Below are 14,177 nucleotides of genomic sequence, written 5' to 3'. Positions count from 1 at the left end.
GCCTTCGTAACAGTCAGCGGTTCCCTATTGCCATTGTTCCTTCTTCTGATGTAACTTGAGAATATACGCTCAACAAGAAGAAGTAGGAAAGGAATGAGGAAAGATGCGAAGACTTGAAATGGAAATTGGACCATTAATAAAACACAAATTTATATTTACTCATTTCTCGTCCCCATACTCCGTTAGTTCAATATTTGATCCATGAGCCTCCATACTTCATAACGTTAAAACAATGATAGGTAAAAAAGGTATATTTTAACATTATAAACGTGACGCATCAAACGACTCGTAATGCACTCGTGAAGTTCCAAAAGGCTCTAATGGGAATCAGTGGAAGTAGTGCTTTATTTAGACTGCCAGCTTAGAACAAGACTGTCCAGCTTAGACTGTCCAATGATGCTAACAGTGTAATAGAGCACCTCGTTATTGATATAATATTGGGAATGGTTACAATATGGTGATTATTTGGTGTGGTTATTTAGCTTCCCGATGGAAAATATGGCTGGAACAGTAGACAAAGTGGACGCACATGTAACGCTCAGTAAATAATGACAATATTGACAATTTAATGACAACAGTGTTAGATGTAAACATGAAAGGAGTAAATATAGGGAAGCAACAGGTACTCGTACTTCTTTGTGTCGCAAACTCGCGAGCATTGCGAGCAAGAGGACCTGTAATAATAGTCACGCGCTTCCAATTCTGTAGAAGAAGTATTTGACGCAATTGTAGTTACTAATGGATGTAGTAAAAGGCAGAACATTGAAAGGTCGACTTCTCTAACATTTTTCAGTCCAGCTAATTACTCAGAAAGCAAAAGCAAAATGACGACTATAACATAAGCGTAGATAATCTCAAAACAGTACATCAACCATCTCTGTGAAGGTCTTTAGTTCGTCTTGTCATCATTCATGGGGTTATGCATAGTTTTGTTCTTTATAGTATAGGATTATTGTTGTAGCCCTTCAATTTTCTCTATTTTCAGCCATTGGCATTGGCTCTTGTTCTATCACACCTCATCTCACGGCGCGGCGGCCCTATTATATTGGCCAAGTCCGGACCCCATATTGGGCAGAGGTCAGACGTGACTATTACCGACCATTCTGCCCGTCACAACACACGTCATGTCTATTGTGGACGAATCAGTGAACCCCACACATGTCAGCCATGTTGCATCACATGGGTAAACATCGGGACTACATGAATGACAACGACCCTATTGTTTCCCATCTCCAAGGAACTATTAGTAGACTTCACTATGGATCTATGGAAACATTAGGAGATTTCTAAATGGCCTCCCTTGTGAAAAGAAACGCCAAGATGAATAAGGATTTGAGGAGAGGAGACGTGGATAGGAAATGTCTCCCTGATGGGGGATTCAAGTGGAGATCCAGGTGAAATATTAGATATCGTCTGAGTGCTTGAACATCTATTCAAAATTCCAATTGAAATAAATCTGGGTATCAAATATCACTCTGTCGAAAGAAGAAGACGATAGTCTCAAAGAATTCCGAGATGAAATTCCTTTCTTTGGCGTTATTGCAGGGCATCCTTCTTTATTGACAAATAAGATCACCAGATAAATCAGTTCTTCGGTAGGTATTCAGTATTCAGAATGCCAAATAATCCAAGGAGAACTTCAATTCGGGTAGATAAGTAGACATCCACAGTCATATTACTTTTTAAAGTATTACACAAATTAAAGAACTGTGCCCATCTGGCAGCAACTAGTGCCAATGAAGTTGACAAGAAAGAAAACTGAAGACAGATCGTCTGAGTGCTTGAACATCTACTCAAAATTCCAATTGAAATAAATCTGGGTATCAAATATCACTCTGTCGAAAGAAGAAGACGATATTCTCAAAGAATTCCGAGACGAAATTCCTTTCTTTGGCGTTATTGCAGGGCATCCTTCTTTATCATCCTTCACAACACGAATCTCAACATGGAAGTAGAACCAACCCATGCACTGATTAGAGTTATCACACGAGTGGTCAAAGACTTGGAACTTGGTCTATTGAACTCGATAAACATGCAACCCCTGCAGACACGTATTAGACGATAAGCGAGACGAAATACCCTGTGTCCCTGTGTCCTGCCTCTAGGATTAGGAGACTCAGGAACCAAGACCCTAAATCCAATGCCCTAGTCTGTATTGACAGAATTAGTATACCAGCTTGTTTTTAGTTGCCTACATCCCCGGATGCGATTGTAAAATCCCTTAGCCCTTGACAGTCTGACTCGTATAGTGAACTTTAAATACTCAAGGAACAAATCTCCCAACAGCCGTTCTAACACTAACATCCGAGAATTCTCTGATAGTGTGACGAGAATAGGTCCTGATGCTAATGAACTAATGGTGATTATTCACAGGTATTTGTCACCAAACCCAAGCCTGTCTCGGCGTAAAGTGTAGAATAGAGATATCTAATAGCTCGTAGGTTTCGAGAAGACATATTTGGACTATTGGGTCCGTCAAGTTCATTATTACGCAGTGGAATATCGTTGTTAGGTCACGTCAGCGTAAGTAAGACTTGAGTATTAGTGACGGAATGTTACGTGTTATTCGTCGCGTCTAAGAAATGTGTTTTTTCTCCCTTGTAATTTGTTATTTCTTCTCGTTGATTTAAATTTGAGCTTACTTCAACATACTCGTACCCTTTTTCGCAACCGGCAGTACATTACTCAACCAGGATTTCAATACCTGTTCAGTGTTCAATTCGCTCTAGTAGAATTGTCCTGCCCTATCCCTCTCAACAGGTGTGTCCACTGATCAACTAGACGTCCACTGATCAATGTTTCTATTTGGACTCCGAGGGTATTGCGGCCAATCCCGTCAATGACTGACAGTGTGTCAAAACAAGCATTCAAACCTCGAACGATAGGTATTTACACCAAAGCACCAAGCCCAGATATCTGTCCTTAGCATGACCCAAAGCATTCTTCATGTTTTGATGGACGGCAGATCATTATCATTTTCACTCCAACTCTTTGTTTCTGGTCGTATGAAACATTTTCTAAAGCACTTGGAACACGCAACTCCTCTGAAAAGGAAGTCGTTGAAAAAGAACAGTATAAGGAGCTTTTGTGGCTAGAGATAAATGATAAAACCTGAAGGGAGAGAAGTCAAGAGTTTCAGAAAGTGCTTATTCAAAATTCTTGCGATTCTACCCTGTTTAAAATCTGTCTCTTCTTATGATTCTTACATGATTTCATCGAGGTATGAAGTTATGAACATCAATGATTAGTTAGTATTTCCGCAAATTCGAATGCTTGGGGATGGCAATAATGAAATTCTGTTAATGATCCGATCCGTCTATACAAAAGTAAACGTATGAGCTATTGAGCTCTGGGTTTTTAGCATCAACCAGCGCGACTCTGATTTTACCTTCTATGATCGGACTTGTTTTATTGTACATGTGTTTTTTTTTGTTTTTTTTTTTTTTTTTTTTTTTTTTTCGTGGTCTAAGTTCTATTTTCCGTGGACTCATAGGTCTCTCATTAAGGCGCGATTCGGTTCTAAAGTTCGGTCGGTTCCATACAAGGCAAAGTTACGCGTTACCAAGTTGTTGGGCGCACATTTTTTCCTTCTGACAACGTTGTGTTGTTTTTTAGGTTAAGGTTAGATTGATCATGGTCACCGCATGGTCGACTAACAGCTTCCTTGTCTGCCTCTGTGTATAATGGTCGATAATGAAGTCCATCATTATGATGATGTCCATAACAGCGTGATTGCTTGGCGTGATTGTTATGATGGATCATGGTCACCGCATGGTCGACTAACAGCTTCCTTGTCTGCCTCTGTGTATAATGGTCGATAATGAAGTCCATCATTATGATGATGATGATGTCCATAACAGCGTGATTGCTTGGCGTGATTGTTATGAGTTGAATACCAGGTATGTGATTTATATACAGAGGATCTCATTAGTGCGTTGACTGCACTGGGCCCATTAGTGCAGACTGCAAATGACCTGCACACCGCCTTATTGATGGTGAATTTCCACCAGACAATTCCATGGAATTGTTTTAAAAAAAAAACTAGTTGGTAGATTGTTGGTTGCTCATAACGTGAACCACAAGTATAGTATGAGTTCCTATGATAGATCGCTCCACGGTAGACCAAACACTGAACCGTGTTCAGGGTTCAACAGAAGACTGATTTTGTTGGAATATCCTGAGGACCTCACTATACAAAAAAATCGTCGCCATACAGTAATGAAATATTGAAATACCCATACTACTCCAAGCTTTTGAGAAAATTTTAGCTATACTCATCGTCCCTCGTCCCCTTTGAACGATTTTGGAGTAAGTGATTTTGCTGGGGAAATCAATTGTAACAAGATCCACGCTCTCTCATTAGTGCGTTGACTGCACTGGGCCCATTAGTGCAGACTGCAAATGACCTGCACACCGCCTTATTGATGGTGAATTTCCACCAGTTTTAAAGGGAAATCTTGTGGTTGTGTTAATATCACACTTAGAGCGATTTGAAAATCTTTCCTGTGTTATTTGAAGGCAATGCAGGTTTAATCCACCAATCCTTTGAATGCTTAATAAACCCTTCGTGGAAAAGCTTTTTCAAAGGAATTAGAGATCACTGAAGCCTCGATTCAACTTGCCATAGTGTGTTGTGAACTTTTTCAATTAAACTATAAATAAAAGATTAGTTATTTCATTGTGTTATTTGAAGGCAATGCAGGTTTAATCCACCAATCCTTTGAATGCTTAATAAACCCTTCGTGGAAAAGCTTTTTCAAAGGAATTGGAGATCACTGAAGCCTTGATTCAACTTGCCATAATGTGTAGTGAACTTTTTCAATTAAACTATAAATAAAAGATTAGTTATTTCACACATAAGTCACATTTTCTCGACACTCCGATGTTTAACTTTGCTGATTTATGCGAGGGTAATAATGTCAGCTGCAAAGAATGGTCTAAAATCCACGCTCAAAGTTAACAAGACTTTTAACGGTACTGTCAATATTCTTCTGAAGAAGTATTCAACACCAGGAAGGCTGGAAACTTCAAATCGGAAGGGGTTTTCCATCCGGTTTCTTTCATTTTCTTCTGAGCCTTTGACTTTGTCAAGAATGATCATAAGAAACCGGGTTCAATAACCCTCACGAGAAATTTAATAGGTCAATGACCCTTTCAACCCTCCTGGAAAGTACAACTTCTCTTTCCAGTAGGACGTTTTCTTTTTTTAATTATCACGAAAAATTCCCGTGAAAATCTTTTCATCGCTTCTTCAAGACGTTTCAGTAGACTTGAATCAGACGGTGCACCTCTCGACAAGCGGGTTTACAACGTAAAGGGTCATCACAGCTCTACAAGTCTTCATTACTTTCCTTATCCTATTCTGTCATGGTGTTTCCTTTATAACTTTTCTTCCTTGCAGTCTTTCGTTGATAGCTTTTCTTATTTCAGTATTCTCAATTCAGTATTCAGTTTGCTTCTCATTTCAGTATTCTCAAGATGATCCGAGACTCTCATTGCACACCGTATACATCGCTGTATTAGGTAGCCGTGCTATAATAGAGAAGAGTCTTGGCATTGTGTTTGGTTCCTAGAACCTCCTCAATTCAGTAGACTCGGTGCGCGCATAGCAGTTGGGTCTCCTGAGACCTGAGCTCAGGTACATGGCTCAAACCAGTCTACCTTCCCCCTCCTAGCCTATCAGTATACCTGACGTGTATAATCAACTGGATCAGTGGAGGATATGGTAGTGTCAGATTAGGGGGGTATTCACCGAGGCAAGGTGACTGCTGGTATTGGTATATCTCCTGAGACCTGAGCTCAGGTACATGGCTCAAACCAGTCTACCTTCCCCCTCCTAGCCTATCAGTATACCTGACGTGTATAATCAACCGGATCAGTGGAGGATATGGTGGTGTCAGATTAGGGGGGTATTCACCGAGGCAAGGTGACTGCTGGTATTGGTATATGTAAGTAGGGCCACCGGCTATAATAAACGCTATCTCACTGCGACCTGGTTAGATCTTTTGTGACTAGGTGACTGCTGGGACTGCTCGGGTAGAGGAACTTTTCTGATGTGCCAGATAGTATGGTTTAGAAGAGCCAGAATCTTCCGGGAATGCCAGATTTTTTTTAGCTAAATTCCCTTTAGGGATGTTTCACCTAATGTCTGTCCTGATTTCTTCCAACTACTATGAAACAACTATCGTCGCAGCCAAATACTACCTCCAAATTTGGATTTCAATGATACTGCTTAACTGTGAGTTTTCCAAAGTTTTACTAACTACATACCTACTAACCCACTTAGCCCAGGCCCTATAATTCCCTATACAATAAACAGGTTGATCAACAGAGACTGCTAGCGTTTTATAAAATAAATATGCTGCAGTAGCATTCTCTCCTTCTCGCACTAGTCTTCATTAGTTGTTTTGGACGTCTAGTTTTGAATGGTTCATAGATTTGCAATCAGAGCGGTTCTGATATTAGTTTGTATCAGTTGATTTGGATAAACATGTATGCATTTAGATAAAGTTTTGAATGGTTGATAGGTACTTTTTAAAATAGAGCGATTCTAATATTAATTTTGATTAGTCCTAGATTGTCGATTAGTATTATTGTGATGTTATTGATAGATGTGTTCGTTTATCAGGTTTTAATAAGCATCATTCCGGAAGCCAATCTTCACTTTGTTTACACTGTTGTCAAGATTACTTCTAACATGTACAATATTTTCTCCACCAACCAAGTTTTTCCTTCATTTCCTGCTAATAGCGACGTTGAATGTTCTTTTTCTTTTTTGCCTGGCATTTCGTGATATTCCAGAATGGTATGCCCTTATTTTGCGTCGTCTAATATTAATCGATACGGTTTCCTCGGCATCCTGTTATTCCTGCTTCGCTCGGGTACGGGTGGTTCATTTCTTGCTCCCAGCGACGTTCCTGTTCCCGGGAGCGCCAATATTTGTGCGCCACCCTGTAGAATTTTATTACGCACATTAGGAATCTTCCATCTCAGAACGGAAATAATCTGCCTGAAGTTAACGTTAACCCGCTCCTATTCCTTAGCTTTGATTTGGGATTAGCCCGTTTTGTGCTTGACACTCTAGGTGGCTTTGGATTTTTTGGTTAAAAAATAAAATTAATAAAAAAAAAAAAAAAAAAAAAAAAAAAAAATTAAGCCGTTATTGGGGATACTTATAACTTCTAAACTAAAGCACGGAATTTTCCAATTTCTTTAAAATTAAACTTATCTAATGAAAAGACTCGACTTTTTAAAAATATTCAGATCAATTCCGGGTAAACAATTTTTTGTGCTGAGGAAAGCGAATTATGAACAAACAAATACAGAGATGGATGGATAGATGAAAAAAATTGAGAAAATTAACCCAAACTCCCTTGATGGATGAAAAAGAGAAAAACAAAATGGTATTAGTTGGAATAATAATATTTATTATAAGGATGAAAGTCGAACTGGGAACTCAAACACATAGTTGGGAAAAGAAACATCTTTGGGAACCAGGAAAGCTGTTTCGGAAGATTCGGAATATTTTCTCAAACTTAATTTTGTGAGCGCGTGTTTTGTAATGGTACCTATTGTTATAATGGGAGTTGCCCAAAATACAGGCCTCAGTTTGGATGGGTAATAGAAAAATTCGTGGAATAATTTCCGGAAAATTTTATGCAAGAAAGTATTCTAATTTTGTCGAAATTATTCCATGTCTATGAATAAAATTCTGACACCAAACACAGTCCCTTTTGTAAATGATACAAATAATATCCATTAAACCCATTTGTGGAGCTCCTCGAAATACAATTTTCTGGAAAAAAAAGCCGTTTAAGCACTAAAGAAGAACCATTCAGAATTTCTGACACAGTATCAGAGGGTGCCCTGTTTTGAGGAGCGATTTGGGATAAAGGCCAGTTTGAATTGACAGATTATCATTGACCCATGGAAGAGTTCTTCCTTTTAGGAAGAATAAAAGAGAGTTAAGACAGTGGAGATACGTATACCCCTCATTCAATTGCAGATACTGGACCAAACTCGTGACCTCCTTGTATTTTGCCAATGAAAGACAGCAGTTTGAAACTCTCTTTGTTTCCATTTGGAATATGACATTCAATATCCAATTTGATTTGAGTTCATACTCAGTGTATGATATCAATGGCAATGATGCTGTCTATATTCGTTATGTGAGGTATGATAGTCGAGTGTAGGGCGCTGTAGCTTGAATCTGGCAGGTATGTCTACGAAAGCAGTGCTTTATTTGGACTGTCAGCTTAAAACAAGTTGTTCCATTATACCTACTAACAGTTTAATATAATACCTCTTTATTGATGAAATTTTGTGTACAATTTGAATATGAAAGTGTATACATAATTACTTATGAGGAAGTCTATGAAATCCTCATGATGTTCTTAATGGGTATTGTTTCTCCAAAAATGCAGTTAGTTTGACATCAGAAGAAATTTAGCACCTCCAAGATTCCAAGAACATCTCGAAATTATACATGCAATATGAATAAAATTCTGACACCAAACACAGTCCCTTTTGTAAATGATACAAATAATTTCCATTAAACCCATTTGTGGAGCTCCTCGAAATACAATTTTCTGGAAAAAAAAGCCGTTTAAGCACTAAAGAAGAACAATTCAGAATTTCAGACACAGTATCAGAGGGTGCCCTGTTTTGAGGAGCGAATTGGGATAAAGGCCAGTTTGAATTGACAGACCATCATTGACTCATGAAAGAGTTCTTCCTTTTAGGAAGAATAAAAGAAAGTTAAGTGGAGATACGAATACCCCTCATTCAATTGCAGATACTGGACCAAACTCGTGACATCCTTGTATTTTGCCATTGAAAGACAGCAGTTTGAAACTCTCTTTGTTCCCATTTGGAATATGACATTCAATATCCAATTTGATTTGAGTTCATACTCAATGTATGATATCAATGGCAATGATGCTGTCTATATTCGTTATGTTAGGTATGATAGTCGAGTGTAGGGCGCTGTAGCTTGAATCTGGCAGGTATGTCTACGAAAGTAGTGCTTTATTTGAACTGTCAGCTTAAAACAAGTTGTTCCATTATACCTACTAACAGTTTAATATAATACCTCTTTATTGATGAAATTTTGTGTACAATTTGAATATGAAAGTGTATAATTATGAGGAAGTCTATGAAATCCTCATGATGTTCTTAATGGGTATTGTTTCTCCAAAAATGCAGTTAGTTTGACATGAGAAGAAATTTAGCACCTCCAAGATTCCAGGAACATATTTTTGTCACAAATACTCCGTTTCCTTTCCTCGAGTAAAAAATTAGTTTCATATATTCCCGCTAGATAGCACATGGGCTCAAATTCTCGAGTACAAATAAGCACGAGTGTTTCCCCACGATCTTACCTTGTATTCCAATTCGAGTTGCCCTAGTCGATCGTGATTGGCAATATTCAGCATTGATATCATTACAAAGTATTGGATATTGTGATTTTTATGACTATGACGTCATGTCGATTATTATATCAATATCAAATTTAATGACTTGCTGTGATCTCATTTATTAGTGGCGAATCATTGAGAAAGATCACTTGTTGCATCAAATCTTGTGTGTATTATAAGACCCAACATGCTACGACACAGACCACACGAGTCTAATGTAGCAGTTATTTCGGGAGCGGCAGTGAAAATTGGTGCCAAAATTTTCCCATTAAAATGTTGAATACCAAAAATTTGATGTTGTTTCATTAGATGTAGGTAAATGTATGTAACACGTACCTACGCGAATCAAATTATCCTAAAAAGGATAATACCAATATTACGAAGTGAAGTTCTTTTTAGGTACCATTGGAACAGGAACAGTGTTACTTGAATCACTTTTAAAAGTTGAAGAAGAAGAAGAAGAAGAAGAAGAAGAAGAAAAAATCCTCCGATCCAAGATCCATTTTTTTACCTCTATTTTATTTTTTGATTATTATTATTATAGATCGTGATTGGCAATATTCAGCATTGATATCATTACAAAGTATTGGATATTGTGATTTTTATGACTATGACGTCATGTCGATTATTATTATATCAATATCAAATTTAATGACTTGCTGTGATCTCATTTATTAGTGGCGAATCGTTGAGAAAGATCACTTGTTGCATCAAATCTTGTGTGTATTAACATGCTACGACACAGACCACACGAGTGCTACGACACAGACCACACGAGTCTAATGTAGCAGTTATTTCGGGAGCGGCAGTGAAAATTGGTGCCAAAATTTTCCCATTAAAATGTTGAATACCAAAAATTTGATGTTGTTTCATTAGATGTAGGTAAATGTATGTAACACGTACCTACGCGAATCAAATTATCCTAAAAAGGATAATACCAATATTACGAAGTGAAGTTCTTTTTAGGTACCATTGGAACAGGAACAGTGTTACTTGAATCACTTTTAAAAGTTGAAGAAGAAGAAAAAAATCCTCCGAGCCAAGATCCATTTTTTTTACCTCTATTTTATTTTATTTTTTATTTATTTATTTTTTATGTTATTATGATTATTATTATTATTATTTTCAACTTCAACACAACAATAAAACATATACTGTCGGGATCAATAAAATCTGGCCAAGATTCAATCAGAATCCTCAGGCCAGACCAGAATATTAGCTATTAGCTTATCTCTATGTTTCTATTTTATTGTATTTCGCAGGCTCATTATGTTTCACTCTCATCTAACCCTCCCTGTTTCTTTCTTGTGTTTCACAGGCTTGGCTCATGTGAGCTCACTCCGGACCCACACTGGCCTGCTAAGATGAGTGCGGTAGTGGCCGGCACAGCAGCCAAGAAGAGAAAGAAACCGGAGATCAGGCCATCGTCTCAACTGTAAGTCGATTTGCTTTAACCGTACTTTGGGCCTAAAGGGAAGAACAGTGACTTCATCAAGCTGGTACATATTCTTCATCTGCCTTTTCAAATCATCATACTTCATCAGTTTTTCTGTGTATGCTATGCTTCTGTGTTTTTCTGTTTTTCTGTTTTTCTGTGTGTATGTGTTTTTCTGTTTTTCTGTGTGCTTCATCAGTTTTTCTGTTTTTCTGCATCTCCAAGGAACTATTAGTAGACTTCACTATGGATCTATGGAAACATTAGGAGATTTCTAAATGGCCTCCCTTGTGAAAAGAAACGCCAAGATGAATAAGGATTTGAGGAGAGGGTGTGACGTCAGACTTTACGCAGTTGTTTTTTTCGTCCGCTAGGTAGCGCCAGTATGCAAACACGTATGCGCACAAACACATTAATGTGTTGCCTGCGAAGGAGCTTTACTTGGGACATTTGATGTGACGTCATCGCCTACGGGAGCGTATGCCGTGACGTCAAAGTTCACGATGGAGCTTTGCTTGGGACATTTGATGTGACGTCATCGCCTACGGGAGCGTATGCCGTGACGTCAAAGTTCACGATGTACCGGTATTTTTTAATCGATTTATCTCGAGATCTAGAAGTCGTAGAAGAAAAATTCCGTTGGTCCTCATTTTTCCTGCTCTATGACGTTGAAACATCACCCAAGTAAGCGCACCTGATCTATTGTTTTTTCTCGATTTTCCAACACAGATTTCCCATTTCCATTCATAGATGAAGAGTTCGGTTCATTTTCATTCCACCCTTCAGCCTGTGGAAGTGAAAGGGATTTCTTGTAATTTTGTGGGTACAAAAAACAATTTCATATATCTAATTACTGTAATACAATCATAATAAATAATCAATCCCTCATGTTTTTATAGTGTTTTGGGCAATCATTATAAAAATTGAATACATAACACTCGTAATGGCACTGTGGTAATGACGAATGTTAGATTGAAAAAGCGAACTCTATTCAATTCAACGAGTCAACTCTGCTTGTGCTTTTATTTTTGTAGTTCCTTCAACTGATTTTGGGATGGTGATGATTTGAGGCACAAAATTTCTTCCGTAAAAGCTTTCCTACTTTCAATATTATTTCAATTTGTACCCCATAAAGCTTGGCAACTTGGTTATGACCAGTGCCACCAGTGGATATGTAGTGGTACTACCTGATATTTGTCAGGTGACACTTTAATATAAAGGAAGATCAAAATTATAAACTTTACAACTAGACTTTTACCCAATTTGTCTTGTCTAAGTTATTCACCATTATTGGTTTTGATACATGTATGCATTTAGATAAAGTTTTGAATGGTTGATAGGTACTTTTTAAAATAGAGCGATTCTAATATTAATTTTGATTAGTCCTAGATTGTCGATTAGTATTATTGTGATGTTATTGATAGATGTGTTCGTTTATCAGGTTTTAATAAGCATCATTCCGGAAGCCAATCTTCACTTTGTTTACACTGTTGTCAAGATTACTTCTAACATGTACAATATTTTCTCCACCAACCAAGTTTTTCCTTCATTTCCTGCTAATAGCGACGTTGAATGTTCTTTTTCTTTTTTGCCTGGCATTTCGTGATATTCCAGAATGGTATGCCCTTATTTTATTAGAGTTATCACACGAGTGGTCAAAGACTTGGAACTTGGTCTATTGAACTCGATAAACATGCAACCCCTGCAGACACGTATTAGACAGATAAGCGAGACGAAATACCCTGTGTCCTGCCTCTAGGATTAGGAGACTCAGGAACCAAGACCCTAAATCCAATGCCCTAGTCTGTATTGACAGAATTAGTATACCAGCTTGTTTTTAGTGACTACATCCCCGGATGCGATTGTAAAATCCCTTAGCCCTTAACAGTCTGACTCGTATACTTTAAAGACTCAAGGAACAAATCTCCCAACAGCCGTTCTAACACTAACATCCGAGAATTCTCTGATAGTGTGACGAGAATAGGTCCTGATGGTAATGAACTAATGGTGATTATTCAGAGGTATTTGTCACCAAATCCAAGCCTGTCTCGGCGTAAAGTGTAGAATAGAGATATCTAATAGCTCGTAGGTTTCGAGAAGACATATTTGGACTATTGGGTCCGTCAAGTTCATTATTACGCAGTGGAATATCGTTGTTAGGTCACGTCAGCGTAAGTAAGACTTGAGTATTAGTGACGGAATGTTACGTGTTATTCGTCGCGTCTAAGAAATGTGTTTTTTCTCCCTTGTAATTTGTTATTTCTTCTCGTTGATTTAAATTTGAGCTTACTTCAACATACTCGTACCCTTTTTCGCAACCGGCAGTACATTACTCAACCAGGATTTCAATACCTGTTCAGTGTTCAATTCGCTCTAGTAGAATTGTCCTGCCCTATCCCTCTCAACAGGTGTGTCCACTGATCAACTAGACGTCCACTGATCAATGTTTCTATTTGGACTCCGAGGGTATTGCGGCCAATCCCGTCAATGACTGACAGTGTGTCAAAACAAGCATTCAAACCTCGAACGATAGGTATTTACACCAAAGCACCAAGCCCAGATATCTGTCCTTAGCATGACCCAAAGCATTCTTCATGTTTTGATGGACGGCAGATCATTATCATTTTCACTCCAACTCTTTGTTTCTGGTCGTATGAAACATTTTCTAAAGCACTTGGAACACGCAACTCCTCTGAAAAGGAAGTCGTTGAAAAAGAACAGTATAAGGAGCTTTTGTGGCTAGAGATAAATGATAAAACCTGAAGGGAGAGAAGTCAAGAGTTTCAGAAAGTGCTTATTCAAAATTCTTGCGATTCTACCCTGTTTAAAATCTGTCTCTTCTTATGATTCTTACATGATTTCATCGAGGTATGAAGTTATGAACATCAATGATTAGTTAGTATTTCCGCAAATTCGAATGCTTGGGGATGGCAATAATGAAATTCTGTTAATGATCCGATCCGTCTATACAAAAATTTAGCTTAACAAGTTTAACTAACAAATGAGACTTGACCCATTGGTTGATTTTTTTTTTTTTTTTTTTTTCGTGGTCTAAGTTCTATTTTCCGTGGACTCATAGGTCTCTCATTAAGGCGCGATTCGGTTCTAAAGTTCGGTCGGTTCCATACAAGGCAAAGTTACGCGTTACCAAGTTGTTGGGCGCACATTTTTTCCTTCTGACAACGTTGTGTTGTTTTTTAGGTTAAGGTTAGATTGATCATGGTCACCGCATGGTCGACTAACAGCTTCCTTGTCTGCCTCTGTGTATAATGGTCGATAATGAAGTCCATCATTATGATGATGTCCATAACAGCGTGCATTCGATC

General features: G+C 38.1%; 1 protein-coding gene across 1 annotated transcript in view; it reads left to right on the top strand.

Moving 5' to 3' along the window:
* Nucleotides 1-14,177, top strand: part of LOC103524685 — an 82,781-nt gene that overhangs the window by 10,211 nt on the left and 58,393 nt on the right. Inside the window, exon 2 of the mRNA XM_026820023.1 lies at nt 10,735-10,851. Coding sequence (XP_026675824.1) covers nt 10,735-10,851 — 117 coding nt within the window. The remainder of the gene's footprint in view (nt 1-10,734; nt 10,852-14,177) is intronic.

The sequence above is a fragment of the Diaphorina citri genome, unplaced genomic scaffold (assembly GCF_000475195.1).
Source record: "Diaphorina citri unplaced genomic scaffold, Diaci psyllid genome assembly version 1.1 scaffold114, whole genome shotgun sequence".
Classification (NCBI taxonomy): domain Eukaryota; kingdom Metazoa; phylum Arthropoda; class Insecta; order Hemiptera; family Psyllidae; genus Diaphorina; species Diaphorina citri.
Note: the sequence above shows the minus strand (reverse complement) of the source record. Positions and strands in the feature narration are given on the sequence as shown.